Raw genomic sequence first — 26419 nt, 5'->3', positions numbered from 1 at the left:
TGAAAACTTTCAAATTTTCTCAGGTTAAGAAAAAAGGGCGTTGTCAATGTCATAGATAAAATAATGATTAGTAGTTATCAAGACAATATATTATAATAACATGTAGATTTAAAAAAAATCTTTTTAACGGTTTTTATTTGAGTAAGCAGCGGTGTATTTAGGAACGTGGAGTCCCAATTGATTTTGAGACCCACCACGATAAAAAATAAAATAAAAACCATGAACTATTTTTTTTATTTGTATATAATTTGATCGTGTTACATTTATATTTTGTAAATATGCTACCTACTGTCATATACAAAGAGGAGGGGGTAAAGATACCCCGCTGGTGACGTTTGAATGGTGATTATCGTCTCTGCTGCTGCTGCTGCTTTTTCGGTGACATATTGATTAACAACGGATTTCGTAGAGAAATGCTGTATTTTATTTTTCAGAATACATTCTCGAGTACTGACAGGTTAAAGCGTATATAATAATCAATACTTATAATATCATAATTTTAATGAAACACTTCGGCAAAGCAGCCGACGTGCCAAAGTAAGGACTGAACCCGAGTGATAATAATTATAAGTAGATTAGAACTGAACGAAAAAACAAAATAATAATGCGACTTAATAATTATCGTGAAGGTTGATAATTAAAAAATGAAATTTATTTATTTATTTAGGCTGTATGCTGATGCTTACTTACAGTTTTATTATAACTTATCATTTAATATTTACTGGCTTGCTTTTACACAGATTGATTATAATATTTAATTATATAACTTATAAGGATGTTAGCTTTTATTAGGCTTGGTTCTAGAATAAATGTAAATATGGGAAAAAATGCACAATTTGTGATAAATACAAGTTGTAGTAATAATTTAAAAATATCATCACTGGTTTGAATTGTTATTAAGTCTTCTTTAAAATACTCTCACAAATGGATTGCGTCATCTTAGTCAAATAAAGTAGACATACTTATTTGATTACAGGCCCAATTAATTGCAATATGAGCAGTGATGCCATCTTTCTAGTCTTAAATCCTTCAAACTAATAGTATCTTTGGCATATTCAGCGTAAATAATGGTAGTATCTTAAATATTTCGGGGAATCAAAACTATAGAATTGTACTATAATTATTATTATAGTACGGTTGGTTAACCTTGAGGTCACCGCAGTAGTAAAGTAATCTGTAGTAGTCAAAATAGTAGTCTTATATCAATAATGTTATCTAAATATACATATTATTATATTGATAAAATGTAAATTGATAATTTTTCCATATCAGAAAGGTGTTTAAAAAATCACACAGGTTTGTTTGCACAGTATTTTGAACTTTGTAATATTATTGGAACTACCAATTTATACGAAACAATATGTAACCACTCCAAAGTGCAGTGGAAATAAAACAAATATTGAAACTGGCATATTTTTTGTAATAAATATTTTACCGTTATCTTAAAGTAATATTGTTAAAGATAAATCGTGTGAAAATATTAAAAGTACAACAATTAAGAATATTTTGTACACATTTTGAAGATAACGAAAAGTAAAAATTGCATCGTAAATTACGGTTTATCTGTTAAATTTTGAATTGTTGTAATATAATATTCAAAAAAAATATCAATTATATGTATACCTACATAAAAATCAAGTACCTGTAATTGGTACCTTGATTTGAAGCATACAATTCAGTCGCCAATATTAATCAAAATTGAGTGCATGACTATCAGTTAATTTATTCATAAGTACTGGTATCTAAATTGGTAAATAACATTGAATTCCAGCCATTCTCCAAGCACAAGCAATATTGCTTCTGAAACCCCTGTAGTCTATATTTGTACCTTCATTAGCATCGATATTAAATATTTTTCTCATTTCACAATGCCGATTCCATCATTTAAAAGATGAAACTAAATTACGGAATTTTCATTATTTTTGTTCCTTCCAGACCCTATGAACAAGAGTCACGAGTTATTCAACAATGTGTACATATTCAAATATGCGATACAAAATGACAAAGATAAAAAGAAGTTTAGGTTTATTGCCTTATACTATACTGACATACATAAAATAGAGTTTAAATAATGAAACTACACCCAGCTATGCATTTACGTAATTTATTATTAAAATTAATTTGGTTTGAAAATTTAATTAAAACTTGTAATGTGTATGCAAACAGGATATTAGGCTTTCGAACATATTGCATAGAAGTTGAGGATTTGTATTAATTCGATGCAACAAACTTGCAAACAAGTATGCATGCAACTATTCTCCAGAGAGAGAATCAGTTTTGATTAGAGCAATCACAGTAAGTTATTATTATCAATTATTGTTGAACAATGTTCGAATACCATGCAACCGAGTAGAGGAAATTTGTCATCGATGTCTCCAATGAAGAAATTATATAGAAACATCTGAAAACTTTGACTGTTGTTAAAATATCACTATAGCCATGAAGTTAATATACTTCCGTATGTAGTCGTACTAATAGTTTCTTGATAAAAAATCTATATTCTCAATTTTAAACAAAACATCATTCCATATAATGATTATTTATCCTATTAATTATTTTAAATGTTATATTTATTTTGTCAAATGGGATTGAATGTAACATAATATAAAATTACTTAGAGAAGAAGACTATATTTTATTCTGAGCAGTTATTTTATTGATAATGACATTATTAATATTTAGATTATTTGAACAAAACCGTACAGTATGACGTATTTTTTGCGATGTTTTATTTTATGTAACAAAATCACCATGTTGACAAATTGCTCTTGCAGTCTGTCAAATCGAAATCGTAAAATATGTGTCATTCTATGCTTTTTAGCGCCTTATTCAATACATCACAAGACTTCAAAATCTTGTTTTGTGTAAGTATTATTATAATAAAATAGATATTAAAAGTTGTATTGTTGATATACGGTGACTATTGTAGTCAAATATGTATGGCAATAGATTGTGAGTATAATTTTCTCAAATCTGAGTGTTTCACTACATTTGGAGCCCTCGTGACCTATTGCAGGGTTAATTAAAAAAACTCTACTTACCACATTCTCCAGTATGTCGTACTCTCGTGTTCAATCGTTTTTCACATGATTCTTTTCGGAGTTCACAGTGATTGGAGTAGGTTCGGCCATCAGTTGAGCAGACGGGATCATGGGTCGGAGGGCAGCGTGCAGGACACTGGCAATGCGCTCTGCCGTCTTCCAGCGCCACACAGGTTGCGCCCCAGCGGCAAAAAGTTTTCTCGCATGGCTCTGTAACAATATCACAATCAGACATTACTTAATTGACACAAAAGCAATGAAATACAGTAAAAAAAATATGTAGAAATTATTATAGTGAGACCCTATAGAATACAACATTTAATTATTGAAATGTACAACGATTTTGGTTCTAAAAAAATATACTGTTCACACAGTATATTGAAAAGAATAGATTAATATTGAATTGCAGAGCCATTACGAGTATCACCAATTTTTAATTATTAGTATTTTTTAGACGGGGGATTCAAATCCGTGACCCACAAATTCAGAAACGGATTATCTACCACTCATCCATAATTTGAAACTTCATCATATTGTTATCCGTTATAGGAAGTTGATCACCTATTACCTATCTTCATTGTATCTAGTACTACCCAAGAATGTTCTGTAAACTGGATTCGTAAGTATCTACCTCATGAAGTGCAACATTTTCCTATCATATATATCGTTGTTTTTCTACGGATAAACCTAAAGAACCTGAAAATCAGCTAATTAATTTAATTAAAATTAATTTTAGTGTATGTTGAAATGGAATTCAATTAAATAATTAGTAATTTGGTTAACAAAACTAGATTCTGTAAAGAATACATGGTTTGGTTCTGCCTTTAGCATTATTTGATCTATTTAATAACCGTATAATACTACTACCTACTACTAATTTAATGCAAGTACTAAAATTAAAAAATTTGCTATAATATTCTTAATTACACCATTATTATTTAAATTATTAGATAGTCATGAAGTTAATCTATTTTTTTATGAATATGAAGAATTTCAACATTCAAATTAAGAATTTATTAATTTATCATACATTAAATTTGACATTTAAATTTTATACAAAGAAATATGCTTGTACCAATTTGACATTCCCGTAAACCATTATTCGAACACAATAACCGACTATTTTCTCGAATGCCAGTATAATAATAATATAATGTCGTCCGTTATATTGGAACACGTAAATCATATAATCAAAATATAATGGTATGCTGTGGACATCCACTTTCATAAGATCGCAAGTAATAGCTATAAACGTGATCGTTTCGATAAATGGAAAAATGTCAAACAAATATCGATAAACAAATAAAAGCTGAAATTGTGATTCAAAGTCATAACACAATATTCTTAGAATAAAAATCCAATAATAATAACAATCAAAGCTCTTGAAAAAAGTCGGTCACATATTCAAACGTGTTTTGGGTAGATAAATGAAAACATTCAAAACTGTGTTGCAGGAGGCCCCAAATACAAATCCATGATGACGATGTTAAATTGTGTGAAATTTTGCACATTATGTTTTTAAACTCTGCTGGTTGCAATAACTTTTCATTCTTATATGTTAATTTTTTGTAATGAATATGTAACTGTTTGTTTCCTTAATAAATAAAATAAAAATATTATTATTTTTACTTCAAAAATGATATCGTTTATAAATATAGGTAGGTATATAAGGAATATTATTTTTCTTTCAATTAGGTTATAAATATTTTAAATAAAATTATCTAAAAAAGCTACATTTAATACTACTATTAATTGCACACAATCGATTTTTCAAATTGGTTTAGAAATATTTTTAGAAATTTGATCATATTATTATTGCGATATGTGCGAAGTGTTAATTTATCACCAAAAAATTCATAATTTTACTATATGGATATAAGTATCCCATTAAAATACTGATAATCAAGGATATTACCTATGAGAAATACGTTAAATTTTAGTTATATGTATGAATATAAAGCTACAAATTTAATGTGATCATAAATTTTAAATAATAATACTTTAAATTCTAAATGACTTCAATTCTAATGGATTTAAATTATGTACTATTCCATTAAGGTAATGAAATAGTACAAAACTTAATTCCATTAGAATTTAAATTCAAATTCCATAAAGTACCTTCGGTCGATAGTATTAATGTACTAAATAACTTAAGTGTTGTACTATTCAGTTTGAGTAGTTTTTTTGCGACCCGGGTTTTGTCTTTCATCTTTCGCACTAAGCACAATCACCAATAGTAAATAAATACTACCACGAATAAAACTAATTTTCGCTTATATTATAATAAACTAATACAATAAAATAAAGTAAAAACTTAATATCTACTAAGGATCTAGTATTTTTTTTTCTTTTTGAATACTTGAAGTGTTTGTAAAAACCCGTAGATGATAATTAGATAACTAATCACTATTAATACACTCAGTAAGCGTAAAAAAGTATTGTTTATTACTCGTACACAATAGAACTTGGTAATATGTTGCGAATTTAATAAAATTAGCTAATGAGAAATATTACGAAATATACGTCCCTACACTCCCTACTATTAGAATTTATATTTAAATTCATCAAGTACGATCGGTCAATAATAGTATTAACGAGTAATTATATTTTAGTAGTTATCTGTATTTATTTCATTAAAAAAATTTACGACCTCACTTTCAATAGAGAATATTAATGACTCAAAAAGTGATGCAAGGGTCGTGTTGATATATTAATATCGACGCGATACAAGAATAAGAAATGCTGCAGTTATTAGCTGATTATAAACTTACTAATTTATAATAATAATTAAACCCAATAATTTATATATTATGTTAGATAATATACCAACTCAAGACTCTTTATTAACCCTTCATATTATTTTTTATTTACTAAATAAATGTATCAAGTTTTACTGTTATTTGCAATCTTTTACAAATTCTTGCGAAATTCTGGACACGAGCTCATTTAATCTAGGGCAACAAACCATCGTTAGGAATCATTACTTTAATAATAATATAACCAATATATTTATTTGTAATATTATATTATGTAGTAGAACTTTGATATTATACCAATCATTTTATGTATATTTTTAAATCGTTCATATCTCAATAACGAGTTAATGTCCATTTGAACTGAGGTTTTGAAAAGAACATTACAACCCGCACCTGTGTAGGGGTTTAGACGGCAAAAGGCCGCCTCTTGTCCCACTACAAAGTGGAATAGATCGATGGGATGTGACTTTTGGCTAAATGTGACATTTTGTACGAGCGTCGCGCACCAAATGTCTTTTTTTCATACACACGTAAGCGAGGAGGGCGCCTCTGATCGAATAGGCCAAGGTAGCTGTGCCTAAACGGATTTATGTAATAGCAAAGGTTGATTCGAGCATTTTGAGATTCCACTCAACATTCTATCAAACTAAGTTATTTATAACATGCGGTCTTATCTGTTCTTCTGTTACGTTCTGGAGAACCCATCAAACCTATTGTGTTTATGGGTAGAGTGGTTATTGACTGAGAATTTTTAAAATTAGTTTCAAAATATAGTCATTAAAAACTGAAATCATAATTTTAAATGAAAATACATATTATTAAAAAATCAAAACCTACCATATATATAATAATATGTATGCTAGATATAATAATTAAAGTAGAATTTTAACCAATGGTTACTTAGTGGTAATTCATCATAAAATGTGTTTATCACTTTGTATAATGGTACGAGTAGATATTATAATATATCATGTAAAATATATATTTCAACTTTTTATAAGTAAGTAGGTAGTAAAGTTATCAATGATCAATACATTTGTTAAAAAAACTCTGATACAAATCATTCTTAGAAGTCTAGACTTAGATTACCTTTTTAAATATTTATCTATGTGTGTGTTTCAAAATTTACTAGTAGATAATTATGTAGGACTACATTTTCTAAGTAATATCAATGTTAGGCACTATTTTTTGAAACACATCAGTCTACATGACCTACACTATTTAACCAGAGGTTATGCAACATATTAAAATTACGTATAATAGTTATTTTTAAATTTTTGTACCTTATGTACCTATTTCATAATAAATTTATACTAGGAATTACAATCCTTCATTTATATAATGAAAATAATAAAAATGACCATTTTTTAATAGTTTGTATGTATTTTTGTATTGAAACATTTATTTCTATTTTGCAGTGGAAAAAAAAAACCTATAATTATGTTAAAAAGTTCACAACATTTCACTCTGATACATTTATTTACTTTTTTCATATAAAAATAAATAAATGACAAGTAATCCTAAAATCTCCGGATTTCAGCATTTTCAATCACGGGATTTTGGTTAAGAAGAAATCGAATTGGATTGCGAGCCCTTGTAATCCAATTCCTTTCAGAGATGTCAACATTTGATTATTTTGTGTTGTTTTCATAATTTATTATTATTTTCTGCAAATATGTATTAGGTAACATATGAATAACGTTTCATTAAGTTTACTACCATAATACTAATGATGGTAAAATTCTAATTTTTATGTGAGTTTTTGTTCAAGACTTTCGTCATAAAACCCAACGAATCTGAATATAAGTTCTTTTAATAGAAAATGTACTTTTTATATTATTTATGATATTGTGTCGCATTATAAGTTATCTAATGTTAAAATGTTTCAATAATCCTGGATTATATTATTATAGATTTCACCAAAGAATATCGAGGTTTTGTAAAGAACCTACATATTATAAACTCGGTTAACTTTTTTGTTTAATGAAATAACACCACAAAAATCAATGATAACTTTGTTCACAGCACCGATACTGCGAATCGTCGATAAATTTTCAACTCGGAAAGAAATCGCCTCCCTTCTACAGCAAGCGAGAGGGTCCACGGACGCCTATATCCGGCGAAGAAGGAAGCTGCGTAAAAAAACTTCCTTTGTAGTATACACCGTTTTATTGAAGTATTCCAGCTACTGGACAATTGGTCTACATCTACGGATTCTTACAGCATAAATCCATACTATATTTTATTTTATTCAAAACTAGATTCAAATTAATTATTTAAAAAATAAAAGTTTTATAGATACAATAAAAGATATCCAAATTAAAATAAATACAGAATTTTTAAATCATCATGAGAATTCCTTGGTGAAGTAGAATCTACAGGCCAGTCACGATCGTAGCGCAGGCAGCACCATCTGTCAGGGCCGTTGTCAAATAATTTCCTGTCACGTACGTAGATATTCATAGTCAGCTTTCCACGTGGAGCATCGTCATATGAAACCGAGGGCTACGCAAAGAATTTTGCTCCCAAACCGTAGAATAATAGGAGTTTATATGAAATTTTTGGAAAGAAAAAATGCGATATCCTAACGGAATACTTATTTCCAGTATTTCATAAAAAATATATTTTCTCCATATGTCCTCGCGAATATAGCATATTCACTATTTAATACGAACATGAGATTTTTAGCCCATAGCCACTTACATTCTCACAACGAGTATGCAAATATCTAAAACAACCACCAAAACTCATATAATTGTAAATAGTTTAACAACTTAGATAGTGTAAATATTGTCAAAGTTGACCATTTCAGGGCAAATATCGAAAATATACTTATATACGTATATACTTATATTATACAAGATTATCGATCGAAAAAGTTTATGGGTGTGTATAATGTACTATAAAAATAAAAATATATAAAACGGTTTGATTCTAATGAAACATATTGTTTAAATTAGACATTGCCATTATGAAAAATATATAGCACTAATGTCAAACTACAAAACCACAACTAAATCGTATCGTAATTTAAAATTCGTCGACCAGAAAATCAACATTTCAGTTTTTACCCACGCTATGATTTTTTTATGTCATTTAGAATTGATATATTTCATCATATTTTAATAAATTATGTGATGTACCTATTTTATTACTGATTAGAATATGTATACAAAGTATTTTTGGTAATATAGTTGATGACATACCTATCTAAAACGCCATCGTTTATTATTTGAATATTATTGTATAACGACTTTGAGAGGGAAGGTTACTCTCTTAACATATTATAGTTTAAAGATGTCTAAAAATATAATTTTATAAAAATAAAGGTTTAACAGATATTTGCTCATTGTATTGATTCTATATATTTGATTTCAATTATTATGTCACACATATTGTAAAAATCAAAGTCGGGTTTGACCCTAATGATCAAAAAACACGGTGAGCAGTAAAATGCGAAAAAGATTATTTAAGATAATTTAATTAAAAAGAAAATAATACAAACGCTTATCACTAACTGACACAATATCTGAACGGGGAATTTTACTTTATTTAAGGGCTAGTATTTTTTAATATAACATGTGTGTTATTTTTTCCCTAAAATATAGTGCTAAATTTTCTTGTTTTCTTAATAATAGTCTTACAATTTGACCTCACGCGTCTTGAAACAATGTCTTGTGGAGTTTTTGCGGAAAAAAACATTCCGCTGTAATTTCACCCAGACCTTTGTATAGCTACTTTACTGACGTAAGTAGGATGGATATAGCAGAGAAAACATATATTTTATGAAGTTGTTTAGGTCGTTTAAATGTGAACATATTTATGTTTATTTAAAACACTTTAAATGATTATTTGATATAACGTTGATATTAAAGAAGTTCATAAATTTTACTTCAGTCCTTTTTATTAATACATCTATTATTGCCTTTGATACTGTGCTGATTTCTGATAGTTTAAAGAGTTTACATCAATTGGTAGAAAAGGTTATTGATGTCATTAATCCTTATGGTTTAAAAATGAACGTCAAGAAAACCAAACTATTACTAGTATCAAAAATAGCGACTGAAGACACAAACACAAACTTTTTCATTAACAGCGAACCAATCGAATGTTTGACCCATTATAGTGAAAAGTTTATTTTTTATGAAAAAAGGCCATTTTTATAGGATGTTCGTTAATAAATTAAATATATTTCAAAACGGTTTTCAAAATTTCAGTACGCAGTACGCAGTACGCGTTGAACTATGTACAATAGGTATATGAGAAATTTAAAATAAAGTACATGATTTAGTTTTTTCTTTTTCAAAAAAAATAATTCTTACAGATATATTTCAAATTATATAACTATGTTTACTCATTTGTATAAGTCTTGTAACTTATTTAGATGGATAATAAAATAATTTTATTATTGGTTAATATTATTATTATGGATAAATTCTATAACGAAGATATTTTCCAGCTATTAAAGAAGGACCAAAAAGTATGTATTCACTGTATTCTGCACCAAAAGCAAGCTAAAATAGGTAATACAGACATGTAAAACATGAAGTTAGTACGGGATTATAATATAATATGTATTATAAGAAATTAATTCTGACATACTGAAAGGAGATTTATAACGAAAAAAAGAATATTAAGTATTGGCATTTCATTATAGTAAATACGTTTAATTTAACTGAAACACTTAAATTGAAAAAAAAAAACATTTTATGTTATAATCCAAAGGATTAGTATTAATCATTTATACAGGACTTAAAAAGAGATATTACATTATATAATTAAACAATAATATAGTTTAAAGTCATTATACTTAATAAAGATCTTGTTAGTTTAATTCCTATAACTATAATCCATGATATTTTAGGTGACCATATTATTTGTTACTTTTTTATGCATTTCGAACATGTTTGATAATAAATTATAAGGGAAATCGAAAACAAAATAAAGATAATTCTTTATTACAGCTAAAGAAATAAAGAATATGTTCAAAATAATATAGATACGCCATAAAACCGTTGATTGTATAAGACATGTATTAGTTAATACTAACATATCGGTTTCTTTCAGAAATATTATATGGAAAAGCGACAGAAGATAATGAATCTCCTATATAGCGAAAATCAATTATATAGCAAGTTTTATATCCGATTCACTACACCAGAGGTTACATAAAAACCTCCCCCGTAATAAAATCAAAGCAATTCGAAATGGCTATCGGCAGGAATGTCTGTCAGCATGGCCAGATATCCGCTATAAATAACCAGAGGTAGGAAAAACGACAGTGATATGTCCTTAATCTTTTGCCATACGGAGAACCCCTGTATTTCTTAAATCTTCTATGTAGGTATATAGTTATAATAAAAACAACCTCTTTTTTCCTTGCCAATTCGTGACGACCAAAGTATTTTGTTTGGCAATTTTGATAATTTTATATGATTGTAAGATTTCTCTTTCATTATTTTATGAAGTATCAATATAAATATTATGATTTTTTTAAATTTTAAATCAAACAAAAAATGCTTTCTATAATTATAAATATTATAAATATTCTTTTTTTGTTGAATTGATTAAAATAAAAGTAATGATTATTTTATTAGTGTTTTAGTAATTAATTTAAAAATAGTGTATACTTAATAATTGGAATATAGTATTACATCTTATTACCCGTTTTATACAACTTTAAAATATGTATAAAATACTTTATGAATGACTAATATAATATTATGAAAAAGCAACTATCATACCATTAGTTACTTAGGTGTATTCATTTTTAATTACAATAGTCTCCGTATGCTTTGATCTATAAACCTTATAAACACATTGTTATTTAAAAAAATGTTAATGGTTAATTATTTTAGCGAATAAAATAGTCTCCCATTGGCATTGCATTGTTTTGAGAATATTAATAATTATTATGTAATATTGGAAAATACAACATAAATAAGATCTCTCTATGATAAATGGCTTGAAATGACTTTAAAGTTGTAATTATACTTAAAAATCAAGATAAGAATTGTCGACATAATATATACATAAATATTTATTTTATATAATACGATACCTTATGATATGGTAAGATTACAGAGTTTGTCAGTAAGTACTGTGAGTACTGTCATGTAAAATACGTATATGGAGGAAAAGTTTTTTAAACGTATGCATAAGAAAACATCCAAAGATTTATAAATCTCTCAGGGATGGCGGTATAAATAGAAAGCGTCAAAAGTATTCAAAAATGTTGTGATTTTGATTTTTTTCCATATTGTTTTATCAGAAAAATTATGTTAATGTCAATCCGATGCAATACGAGTTCAAAAAATTTGAATACCTAATGTAAATTGAATAATGTTAAAACAAAAAATTGATAAGAAATATTTATTGCTGTAGAGATTGCTGTACTCCCTTACCACCAACTTGACACTCCTGCAATCAATGATTACAATCTCAACTTTATTCGTTCAGTTCGGAAAGGGTTCAATTAGTTCGAAACGTGACTTTCACTGTATGTACCAAAGACTCAAGTCAATTACTGAAATATGGTTCCACTGCTTGATTTCAGTGGTGACCCTCTAGCACTTAAACTTTCTGCAAGACCAGAAAACTTCGTACACGTACATTTATTTTATAGACTTTTTAAATGAGTGCTAGACAATGAATCTTCTTCGTTGAAGAAGTATTTTAATTAGTACACATATATTTAATTGATTAGTACGCATGGTAGCACATCATATAGCCATACTATGACCTCTCAAGTTTCAGAGTATATTATTCCAATCAAAGCTGATAGGAATACCAGCCCAACATTACAAGTTGATAAGAGCTAACAAATGACATCTATATAAGATGATACAATACCTACGGAAATATACTAACTTGATAAACACAAGTGTGGACCAACATACGGTATTAAGAATAAGACTGTGGACCCACACCCGAATATTATACACAAGAAGACAATGAACTAATTATTATGATATATAAAAAGCAGCACGCGCTCGCGGTCTTTGTCTATTATATGTATTTGATACGTTTACATATCTTTGTACTTAAATTTTGTTGTATAAACTTTAATACTTTAATATTCGTGAAAACGTTATTGTTTCTCGATCATCTTCTAGTCTAAACACGTCCTTGAAAGTAAATCACCTGGCAATTATCTTAAAGACGTCGGTTTTTAAACGAAACAGCTATGCATACTGTTATAATGTATAGCTGTTTTGTTTAAAAACCGACATCTTGAAGATAATTAGTGTAATCTACTCAGGAGTTGTATATCTCTAATCTTCGGTAAGGAGACAAAGAAAGGAGAACACCATCATACCACCTCGAGTTTCTTTCAACACAAGTCACCTGATTCGTTTGCCTTCGACACCTTTGCCTTCATGCCTGAGGGACGTAAGAGTATGATTTCACTGTATTATATACAATATTTTTTTCCTACACAATATAAACTGTTAAATTTGACGTTTTATTAGCTTGAAGACACTAAAGCGCCAATGCTGGGTTTGCAATAACTATATATAAAACATACATACATAAATATGTATTGAGGATATATTCATATCATATACTTATAAATGTTTTTATTGCCATTTCTTTCGTATTATTTATTGACGGAGAAACATGGTAATAATGAAATAAATACTTTTGTTAGTCTTTGATAATTTTTAGTTTTGGCACCATTTCCACAGTATTTTTAAAAATCAATCCATGTCAGGTTATTTCTTTACAATAAAAAAATTTATCTGTGGCTTAAATTTATTCTAAAACTGAACTAATTCAAGACTTTGTATAATTTTAATATCATAAATTACATACAGAGCAGGTAGTTTATTTATAAAGTAAATAAAAATATTACATTTTTATATGAATATTTGCTTTTAAGAAATTGTATTAAATTTCCAAACTTAATTAAGCCAACGGAAAATGGAAAATGAATTCGCGATCACACGGAGTCAAGAAATTGAGTAAAGGAAAAACTCGCAATTCTATTTAACAATAAAATAGCATAAAAAGTTCATCCAGAGATAAAGAAGATAAGAAAAGTAAAAGGTTTTCCAATTATAATCAAAATAATTGAAACGAAACGGTAAAATTTAATTATTTGAAATACAAGAAGGCTATCTGTATTTTTAACTGATGGATTTTTTCAAATTTAGCAGATTTGGGATTTCATAGTATCTAAGCAGGCAAATTAAATAATAATATTTATATAAATAACTCTTAAACTGACATTAGAGGGAGAGTCCTCACGAAAATAAAATCATTCTATCATCCTAAATACATGTAACATTAAACTAAGGCACCAAATATCAATGTTTATCATTATTAATAAGTAGATTTATTCATAATTATATTAAAATCTTCTACTACGTGGTGAGGACATCAAGCTGAATCAAACCTAGCTGGTATCATATAAATAATATAGTATTTATATTACATAATATAAACAAATGAAACATGTTGAAACGACACGCATGTTTCATAAAAAAATAATATTACGGTAATAATTATTATAAGTTTTATGGTGGATACTAATCCACCAGTTCATGTTAGAATATTATTTGAATTGAGTAGACTTTTTTATTGGCTTGCTATTTAAAATAATAACATAGTAGTTGAATGGTTAATAATCAATAAATTAATAATTTATTTATTTCAGATTTTTTTTGTGACCCGGATTTTGCCTTCCGGTATCTTTATGCGTCGGCTACACGGCAGCGACTTGCCTGCGCGGTCTTGCCTGTGTAAAAAAGACGGAACACTCTCGCGTGGCCACACGGCACAGGTAAAACTGCGCAAACCTCATTACGTTACAATAGAAGTCGTCGTCGTGAAAACACTGTTTTTTGGAATCGCAACAATGTCGTGTCAAGTGACGATTTGTTTTTGGCATAATCGTTTTTCTACTGTTTATTGGTTAATAAAAGAGAAATAAATCCTCCAGATCCAAATGGACCAAACAATGGCTATTGAGAAGAAACATACACTCGCATATAAATCAGCATTTTTTGCTTAAATTTAATATAATATATACTAGTGGCAGTGACGTCCCGTGGGGGTAGGCAGATTGAGCGTCGCTTGGGGGCGGCAGTTACTCGAAGGGCGGCAAATCGAAGAGAATACATAAATATATAAAGGAATAGGTACTTACCTAAACTTAGTAATAACGGAAATATCTTTCCATTAAAAAAATCAGCTCACTGGTTGGAAACAAAATGTACCTATTAATTATCATAAACGGTTTAACAGGGCTGTATTTTTTTCTGCCCGTGCGCATGGGAGTCCGGGTTCAGCAAACCGGCGAGCGAGGAGATCCTGCACATCTTGGTTTACTTTGACGAACTGATACTACAAATACCAGTAACAATAACTGAATGTGATTATTGGCGCTGTGCTACGGGTCTGTTCTCCGCTATGAAGGCTTCAGAAGAGTTCTAAATCATTCGGCCGTCGATAACTATCTTAAAAAAGACTATTAGTGGCGGCAGAAGTTCGTCAGGAATCCTCCGGATGGGCGATAATAATGGTGATGCAGTGTTTATAGGTGGCAGGTTGAAACGGCGAAAATGGCGAAATCGTTTCTACGAAGGTTGCAGGATCATATTAAAATCAAATCGGCGAGGGTGGAGGAGCAAGGTGGCGGAATACAGTGGCAGAATTGTATCGGAATTATTTACTAGTATCGGAACGCGTTAGTATGACTGTTCGCGACGATTGCTAGTCGTGGAAAAAAGGGCAAAATACTATACTTTTGAATATGGGATAAAAGTTTTTTTTTCAAAAAGATACTACAATAAAAAATACACCAAAAATACCAAAATTACGATATTTTCGTATCATAATTTGGTGCGAAGTACTATAATTTCGTAATAGAGGGAATTCCTCGTTTCCTAATTTCTACCTACGACAAAAAACCCATATATTTTCAACCGAAAATAATGAGTAGGTAGCTAGCTTACTACTATTTTATTTTTGGACAAAATACTATAATTTTTGGGACCACGTACCTACTATAATTTTGGTCCGCGTACTATACTATATACACGCATCAAAAATTTGCTCTAATAGTAAAAAAAGTCGCCTGCGGCGCAAGTATACTTTGTAAAAGTTTGAATATCTAAAATTTTTTGATTATAGTTTGTCGATATTAAATACTTCGAGTAGATGTAGGTAGGTTCTCAACAAAACAATAAATACTAACTGTTACTTCGCGGAACAATATTTAAGGAACGCTATAGGTAGGGGGGCCCGCCAATGATCTTGGTCTGGGGGCCCGCTTCAGGATGTGGGTGCCATGACGTACGTACATACCAAGTAATAAGTAGTAATATAACTAGTAACAACTTACCTCCTTCAGTTTTGAGTATGCGCAGTTAAAATTTCAAGCAAGTTAAACTTCTTGGTTTGCGCGGTGTACAGTTTTGCCGTCCACACGCACGGTTTTGCCTGCACAAACCGGTTTGCGCAGGCAACACCGTGGTGAAGCATGAGCGTGTGGCCGGCAAAACTGTACATCGCGCAAACCAAGAAGTGCGGCTGCGTAAAATTAAACTTAAAAAATAATAAAAATGACAATAAATTAACACGGTCGAGACAAAATTTTGATGTAAGTAGGTATAGGAATTTGGCAAAGGCGCCGAAAATGTTTTTAAACATTCGATTGTTAAAATATCGTATAATTAAAATTATAAATAAAAGTAATTGTATAATTATAAACAAAAAAATACTGATTTATTTACAAACGTCGTCTACATAACCTTAGCTTCGGTGATGTAATTTTGTGTTACATAGGTATGTACCTACTTCATAAATTGGGTATCATAGTGTTTGGTTGATCACTATGTTTTGTTTTGTATAATAACATTATCAATCAAGTAAATATTTTATGAACTATAAGAGCTTGTCAATAAAATAATATAAAAATACATTGTTTTAAAATTAAAAATCATAAAATTTATTTATTTTCCTACAATAGATAGACTTAGTAGAGAAACTATTAAAATAAATAATCGATATATTAATTTTCGAATATACAGCGGTGGAAAATATTATTGCTTTATTAATAAATCAAAATAATTAATAAAAAACTGAAAATCGTAAGATTTACATAAAAAATCTAAATAAAAAGAAATATGTATTTCTTTGATTTTTCTCGGCAAATTTTTAAAAGTATCTTTCTTAAGCCAATAAACCCCACCATGAATAACTAAATACCACCGCATTAGAAATATTCAGCAATTATTGGAATAAGAACAGTAACGTCCCATGGAGGTAGGCAGATAGAGCGTTGCTTAGGGGTAACAGTTTCTCGAAGGGCGGCAAATCGAGGAGAATCATTTCGTATATATAGAAATAGCTACTTAAGCTTTGTAATAATGAGAATATCTTTCCATTAATAAATTCAGCTCACTGGCTGGAAACAAAATGTATTAATTAATGACTGTATTTTTTGTCGAGTTCGCGATGTCTAGTTTACTTCCGCTGCCCTTCGACGTCCATGGTGACAAGAAATGACACCGTGCACGGATGGCACAAAATACTGTAGAAAAAATGGGGCAGGCGCTGCCCAGGGTCGGCATTTTGTCTAGGGACGTCACTGACTAGTGACGAAGGGTGGAGGTGCGCTATTAAGATCCATCATAAATGGTGCACACTAAACTTTGTCAGTCATACGTATTTGTTTTCATTGACATAAGACTACAATTTACAGATGGTGTTGGTTAATTCTTTAAATTCAATTAAACCCTGCGAAAACCGAGCCATAATAGATAATAGTCAAAAAATACTAGTCTATCTATAAAATATCTAAAATTTTGCAATTAAAACATACATAAATATGAATATTTTATAGATATAATATTTTTTTTAATCTATTGTGATTTTGTTTAGGCAGCGTTTAATGAATTTAAAAAATGTACCAACAATAATATGTGTAATATTAGGTATTCTTAATCCAACGAAAACAAATAAGTATGAATGAAAAAAGACCGTAACCGTCGACGAACTGAGCGCGGCTTGTTAAACTTGGTTTGCGCAGTTAAAATTTCAAGCAAGTTGAATTTTAACGCAGGCCGCACTTTTTGGTTTGCGCGGTGTACAGTTTTGCCGTCCACACGCACGGGTTTGCCTGTGCAAATCGGTTTGCGCAGGCAATACTGTAGTGAAGCATGAGCGTGTGGCCGGCCTTTTAGGTACTGTGTGCACTCACCATCTTGGTAATAGGTACTCGTTAGATAATTTCATCAAATTCCCAATACGTTACATAGTTCCATTGTATGCGAGTCGAAAATCAAGCATTGTTTCGGGTTACTTATAAATGTTGTTTTACAGCAAAATTGCGTACAGCGATGAGGACCATTTTTGTCTTAACAAGCAAAACCGCTACATATGAAGTAAGACCAATCCATAAGAAACCCTACAGACTACGTCATTACTTCTACAAAAAATCACTGTTTGGTGCAGTTTATTCGCTGGTGGAATCATTGGACGATATTTCTTCAAACATGGGACAAACAGCTGGAGCTCGCGTTATGGTTAACGGAGATCGTTACCCGACTATGAGCAATTCTTTGTTTATATATTGTTGAAATTTATTGGGAAGAAACGTGGTTTGAACAGGATGGCGCTACGGGCCTTAAAGTGACCGCAACTACTATATTATTGAAATTAAAATTTGGCGATAAATTGATTTCGAGAAATGGATCAATCAATTGGCCATGACATGTGATGTGACACCTCTAGATTATTTCTTGTAAAGCTACGTAAAGTCACTGATTTTTGCTGATAAACCAGCAAGAATTAATGCTTTGGATGCCAAAATTGTTTGTATTATTCGTGATATACAGCTAGCAGTCCTCGAAAAAGTGGCCCACAATCGAACGTCCAGAATGCACTTCGTCAAGAACAGCCGCGGTGGCCATATGCCCGAAATCATTTTCGAATGTTAATGCCATACATTGATCTTTTGAATCAAAATAATTTAAAAGATAATTTTTGTGTTATCTTTTAGAATTTAAAGTTTTAAAAGCTTGAAAAATATCATTCATCAATATCATTATCATTTTTGGTGTTATAAAAATGGGTGTTGGTCACTTGCTTAACCTATTAGGTCCAAACACACATTAAAAAACAACATGTGATTTTTTTTCCAGACCGGAGATTCAAACCCGGGACTAACGATATTCTATATAACGACACGTTGGTCGTATGAATGGGCGGTCTATTGTGGGAATGTAAACTGGGCTTTATATACGATTATTGTATACAATATGTAATGGGTATCATTGATATTCACTTACTGTGCCGATCTTATTGGTACTCATTTGTTGAAATTTTTACGAGTATAGTTATCAATTACTTGTACAATGCCTGAGGATAATATTCTGAATCCGATTATATACATTCATATAATATGATATAGATATTAGTCACAGACCGGTATTTCTTCTGCATGAAATACATAACTATACAGAATGAAGTGATAAAAGGATTAAATTAGATTTTTTCAAACCGATGAGATAGACAACGGTTCAATCAAGATTCTCTACCCGCACCGCACCTCACCACTCTGCTATGCCATATAAGTAGTTTAATTTGATGAAATATTTTTGGTGCGTTATTCGACAACGTATAATATAGACTTGACCCTCATTTCCGGCACCTCAGCTCACTATTGTATAGCTGTTAGCTAACAACTTTACCATGCGCTATTTTTAGTTTAAGCTAAGGTTTATCTTGTCACTTAGAAACGTTTTGAGATTTTGAAATGAAAAAAGTAAGCTGGTTTCAAGAATTAAGTCTTTAAGGTGTGCAAGTTTCATCAGTTTACAGACAATACACTCTGATATTTACTATTATAGATTGACTAAATTGTAAATGTTTTATTATTTAGTGCCTAAGATTTGAACCCGTGACCTACCACATGCTACAGGATTAGCTCTGTTTTGTGATGGGTAGTAGTTTCATGTTGGAAATACATTCCTATTTGTTTATTGTCCCATCACTCATCGAAGGTTGGCCACAATCAGGGTGATCTTCACTTAGTGATTGCTGTCCTTAATAGTTAGATAAAACTACATTCGTACCAATAATACACATTCTTCGGTTACAAAATACGGCATCTTCCTCTTCCGCTTACACCACTGATCCCAAATGAACTGTGGTAGGTATATATATTATTATTTCCTCTACTTACTGCGGATTCTAAGTTTAATTATATATTCGCAATAATATTTGTAAATATCAATTAAATTTTACTAGGAAATATATAACAAAAATATATGTGGTTCAATATGATGATATTATAAATAATGTGTAACATAATGTAAAGCACTCTAAAAAGATTTTTCGTGTTATATATTCCATAGATAAATATTTAATGCAGTTCATCTATGATGAAGCTTCACAAATAAGTGGTAGAATTTATAATAAAATGCTGTTTCCTTTCATGAGAGGTCATTTAGATTCCTCTTTACACTTTCAATATCATAGCATTCTGTATAGTAGCCATATAATAGTAGCATAGAAGAGCTCAAAATGGCTTTAACCCGAAGGCGAATCGTTCACACTATACAGTAACCGTACCTAACTAAGTGCTTTCAAATATTTTCAGTCAAGTAGTGCTCAAACTGGTTTATTTTAATCATTTATATTTATTGAATTATCTCTCGATTTATAGCATTTTGCTTTTGAAAAGAATTTGAATACAATGAATTCTCATTTATTTTTTTCTTTGTCGATAATTTTGTGTAATCCTTCATTTCCTTATAACACTTTTTGGCTTTAGAAGTGGGGTGGGAAACCTTATCGGAATTGGAAAATGAAAGTGTAGCGAAGTTTGCCAGCTTTCATAATATTTTATTATAAATAATATTAATATTTAATATTTTCTGATTATCATTGGAAACATTTTGATTTCTTAATTCTCATTAATTCACTACTATACCCACCTTCATTTTCTGTCCTAAAACATAATTTTATCACGACTTTCAACCTGTATCGAGTTATTTTAAAGCGCGTGCTTGTGTCTATTAATGTGTACAATTTTCACTTTTTCACATATTTCTAATTTTAGCATACGTATTGGTATGGAAAATTTCACTTTTTATTTGTCACACTTGTGGAAACATTAAACAATAGTTTATCGACCTATGATCTGGTCGATGTATTTCCAATTCATGATAACTGTATTTTTTGACCATGTCCGACCCTAAGTTGTTTTTTTACAAGAAATGGATGTTAGCCACTTACTCAATATATTAGGTCCATACTCTGACCCCAAATACACATTGAAAAATAATAACTGTATTTGCCAGACCCAGGGTTCGAACCTGGGACCCACGACATTATAAGGCGACGCGATAGCCGCTCGGCCATCCTAGTGCTACTGTATTTTATATAATATTAATTAGTTTTTGCATATTGTTATATGCTAAATTTCTTAACCGTCTAGTAGTAATCATCTTCAAAATATCATCTATAGAAAGCTTTACACTACATTTTTCAATTGCGGCATTTTCTAACTACGGTCAGCTTTTATTGAGTTTTTTAACTAAAATCTATTCTCTACACACTGTCACCTTTCAGAATTCTTGAAAATAAGTACTATTTGATAATATAAGTTCACCAGTTAAAATATCAAATAATAAATTAAATTCTCTACTTAACTTAAAATAACGTCGCAATTAAAGGTTGAGTAAATTAAAGATTTTGCACTTGCATTCTAATCCAGTTTGCTGAGAAAGAAATTGATTGCTGTTTAAGTAGGTATTGCAAAAATGATAGGATTGAAGAACATGATAAGGAAACGCAGGGTCATAACAAAACATATCAAAGTTTTCCCGCTCAACACTTAAGGATTTTTTTTTCTTAAGACGTTAGATTTATGCCTTTGAGGTGCGATACTGGAAGCGTATGTTGAGGTTTCTATGAACAATGAAAAGGGCAAATAACTTTGAACTAGAAGGATTATAAATAAAGAACATTTAAAAGAAAATTATAATCTGTAGTTTTTTGGGCATAATTATAAGAGATAGCTATAATTTTATTTCGAAATGTTCATTGTCCGTGAAAATATCAAGAGTTATCCTCTATTCGATAATCGAAACGTTGAACAGATAATGAGAATGGCTCTATCAATACCTTTAACTATGCGGAAGCGCAATGTAGTATGTACCTAGTAATTGCTGGATAAATATACCGTGGACACATCTTACGAAATTATAATTTTGATTAACATAATTATTTAATTGTGTGCCATTTTCTTTCAACAAGTATTTGAAGATGTTGAAATAATCAGGAAGTAAAAATAGATAACGTGTAAGCCTATTTTTATATGATAATATTATTAGGTAATGAATTAAGCATACATTTAATTTCCGGTATAGTTTAACGAAAAATATCACGATGCACATTTTTATAATCGCTGAGTTAATAGATGGCCACTACACTCACTCTATGTAATGAACCATTAAACCCAGCGATAACGCACTCTTTTTGGCCTCTGGACCTTTATACACGATAAATAAAGCAGTCAAATTTATTTCAACGATCCGCTAAATACGACCTTAAACCTCCATGGCAATTTCTTCTGTATTGCGTTTCAATTGGTGGCTGTAACCACTTACTGTTTCACACATTATGAATTTACATAAGAGGTAAGTACCTACCCACCAGGAATCATGCTTTTGTTAAGCGTTACATAATTACTATCTTCATGTTTGCATTTGTATTGATAGTCATAAATTCAATAAATAAACTTAGTTATAAATTTATTAATTTATGTGCGGGAAAGACTTTAATTTTAACAATTAGAATGATGGTTTAAATCATCAAAATGTATTTTTCGTTTGCTACTATTATCTGATTCGTAGTGTTTAGAATCTAATCTAAGAAATCATTGATATGTCGTTTGAAATTAAAACAAATATATCAATTCACATTTACATTCTTTCTCACTCATAAACTCTTTGTAACCATGTTATAATACGAAGTAAACTGTCTGCCAAATAATAAAAATTAGGATGTTAAAAAAACTGCACATAAGCATACATTAATAATAATTATTATTGTTATTCTCTAACTGTGAAAAGTTTTCAATGAAAATATAATATGGTCTTTACATGAGTATAAAACAGGTAAATAGTATGTGCATTTTATTTATATACATCTTATTTAGTTCAAAGGGGGCACATTATGTCAGTAAAGTACCTAGTTAATAAGGTGTCAGTATTATTGAAGATGGGCGTATTTGCAGTGTAAATAGGCTAATGGGTACCTACCAACATTTAAAAAAACACCCGCAAAAGAAATTAAACAACATGGCTTTAGATTAAACAAATTATGTAATGTTACTTAAAACTATGTAGGTATATTTCTTAGAATAAAATTACGTTGTATGGTCTGGTTATGCGAACGTACACGTGCACGTGAGAAGTATGGTGCGGAAGGGATGGCTCTCTACAAACTTTGAACATTGACATACGAATGCTGTACGGGGATATTCTATAAAAATAATAAGGAACATACATAGCAATGAAAATTATTTACTTAAATTAAATATGGTAAATTTTCTTAGAACTTAGAAATATTGTTGAAAGCTACCTGAGGGAAGTTCAGGAAATAGCACGAGACATGGAAATATGTATTAATTATGTGTCTGCTATTTTCACAATACTGATAAATTTATGTTCATACACATATTGTTTTTAATTCGTTATATGAAGGATGAATTATTTAAAATATAAAATTGTAATAAAACAAACAGTAGGTACCTATTGAAATCAGTAGTATTGCTAAGCTGTAATAAAATTATTAATCCACTGTAAAAAACGAATTAATATTTTATGTAGCGTAAAAACAAAAAGGCCAAGCAAAAAGTCTTTCTCTGCTTTACGCACATTAATAATTGAGAGTGGAATTATACGTTTTATACCCGTACTAACGCTCAGTTCATATTTTTCGTATATCCGGAGGGATTTCATTGCGGATGTAGCCTTTTTGGTTACATTAAATACAAAGAAGCCGGATGTTTGGGTGTTGTTTGGAATTTATAAACACATAAAATGTCACGGTTTTAAAACATAAATTTAGATTGGAAAGAATATTACACTTAGTAATTATGTTTTGGCGTCATTTTGATTTAAAATATTATTACTAACGATTTTTTATATTTTTTTTTATCATTGCAGTAGATTACATCGTTGGTATCAATCAACCAAGGTATTTTTTATTTAAATTTGAAAAATTACTAAAATCATTAATTTATAGAATACGTGATTTTCCCAATAGCAAGGTGAAATTTAATGGAAACAAGACAAACATATTGTAATAAATTGTTTTACAGAATCGGACAAATTTTATTATTATATTCAACTAACTTAAACGAATACTTACATTATTATGAATTTCAGATCGATATTTTTTCTATCATTGTGTATTTGAGTTTAAAACTTTAAAAATCAGCCCTGTCGGATTTTTTATGTTTGTTAATTTTTACTAAGAAAATTAAAAAACATTTCATTATTGTAACTTAGATTTAAAAATAAGAAAACCTACATTATTAGCGTAGTGAATAAGTTGTATACAGAATTAATAAATTTAATAAAACTGTGTTCAAATTCGCATATCATTTTATAATATTTTTAATAAAACAACGGTTGGTACACCCTTTTTATTTAGAATTGTTTTATTGCGGAAAATTTGAGTAAATTGTTAATTTTGCGCGGTTATTAACAGAGCATCTCCATTCGTACTAAATAATATAGCATGCAGATTATCCTGATGGAATATTATGTGAAAGCTCATGTGTTACTAATAAATTGGACACAGGCCGTAGCCCTTGTATGTACGCTAAAAGCATTAACTAAGCCATCGCATTATAAACGACGGACACGTAATCCGATACTCTATCTTGTCATGGTGCCATGCATCTTGTATACAGTGTACCGCTATTTAATCAGAGGATCAAATAAAATGCGAAAACTTGGATAGATAAATTGTTAAGGAGAAAGTCCTTTAATCTACATTTTTTATAATAGCCAGGGATCCTTACCTTTAGAGATATTTCATAAAATATATAATATTATACTATATCTTCAATAATATAATCTTAAGATAAATAATACACATATTTTTCAAATACCACAAGAGGACATGCGGCCCAATGACAGTAGTGTAGTGAGATAGTAATAATAACATCATAAGTCAAACAATCAAACATCCAGGCTTTGAGAATATCACATAAATATATACTTAGTTTTTTCAACGTATGTAATTATGAAATACTAATAATAACATATTTATTACAAATATATTCAGAGTGAAACAGTTGACAAAATGCTACTGTTTGCATTCTAATAATATGTATTTATTATATAAAAATAATTGGTTCTTTATTAAAATTTAATCATATTTGTTATTCAAATTTGACAAAACTATTATAGACTACATATTTGACATATTTTTATAAAATATACGGATTTAAAATGACAAAAATTTATTTGCTGGTTTAGTAAAAGTACGAAATACATAGTTTACAATTTGTTTGAGATTAACATTCGACATCATCGTATAATGTGTTTCCAATACTCAACTACAAAGACCGGTGTATAAGAATGACTTAAAAGGCTTTTGGTCATGAAGTGATCGGGTGATGCAAACATATGAGCTTTAAACATGCACGATTGTTTTTAATTTCTTGATTTTAAAATTTTTCTCTGCTTAGCCTTCTCAGGAGGCCACCCAAAACCACTAGTCTCTCTAGGTTATACGGTTCACTCCGAACAATATGTATAAAATACTACAGAATGTGTCTCAAACATATTGTCGAGAGTCGTTATTTTATCTGTAGTCTCCGGATGATTGACTGGTTCGTCTTGTGCCAATACCACATTTCGAAGGGATCAATTTCTTTCCACTCCCTTGCCCCAGGTTCTATGTATCGATACCGTACAAACATATGGATGTTTGCATAAGCAAAATCTTTGTGACAATTAAAATTTCCCGATCCTTCCATATAGTAAGACGTATCATTGTACATTTTTTACGATCTGTGTGCGCCTTCTTAACTACTAATGGTCAATCTCAGATATATCAACAAGTCCACTATTTCTAGGTTTTGGAGTATACTCTGCTGCTGGTAGAAGGTTAGCCCAATCTATAACCATTAACTTGGTCTTATTCCTAGTAATGAGGCCGTATTTGCGAGTCACTTCCATTACCCGGTGTAGCAGCTCTGCGAGTTTTCTTTCATCAGAAGCGATTAGCGTGGTATCATCTGCAAGTTGTTTATTTTCTGGCCACCAATTATTATTGTCATTCGGTCTTATCTTATTATATGCTCTGCATATTGTATTGAATAACCGGAGAGATAAAACATATCTCTGACAGAGAAAATGAGCTATTTATTCTTATCTTTATGTGGCAATTGTTATATAGGTTTTTGATGATATAAGGTGTGCTTTACAAATATATATAAATACTTTATATTTTAATTAATATGTAATGTATTTTTTGAAAGAATTATGTTATGTTAGTATATTGATATTATGATGTTTGTATCTCGAAAACTTGCAATTTGTATATTTCACTCGTATACCCTCTTAGGTAACTTTTTAAACGGATC

At 29.8% G+C, this 26419-nt stretch overlaps 1 protein-coding gene across 1 annotated transcript in view; it reads right to left on the bottom strand.

Moving 5' to 3' along the window:
• The window catches only part of LOC147072187 (agrin-like), a 411557-nt gene that overhangs the window by 264749 nt on the left and 120389 nt on the right, over positions 1-26419 (bottom strand). Inside the window, exon 3 of the mRNA XM_085947184.1 lies at positions 3041-3250. Within this exon, the coding sequence (XP_085803310.1) occupies positions 3041-3250 (210 nt within the window). The remainder of the gene's footprint in view (positions 1-3040; positions 3251-26419) is intronic.

Source organism: Rhyacophila brunnea, unplaced genomic scaffold (genome assembly GCF_057557595.1).
Source record: "Rhyacophila brunnea isolate RB1 unplaced genomic scaffold, BYU_Rbru_1.0 scaffold_2, whole genome shotgun sequence".
In the NCBI taxonomy this organism is placed as follows: Eukaryota; Metazoa; Arthropoda; class Insecta; order Trichoptera; family Rhyacophilidae; genus Rhyacophila; species Rhyacophila brunnea.
Note: the sequence above shows the minus strand (reverse complement) of the source record. Positions and strands in the feature narration are given on the sequence as shown.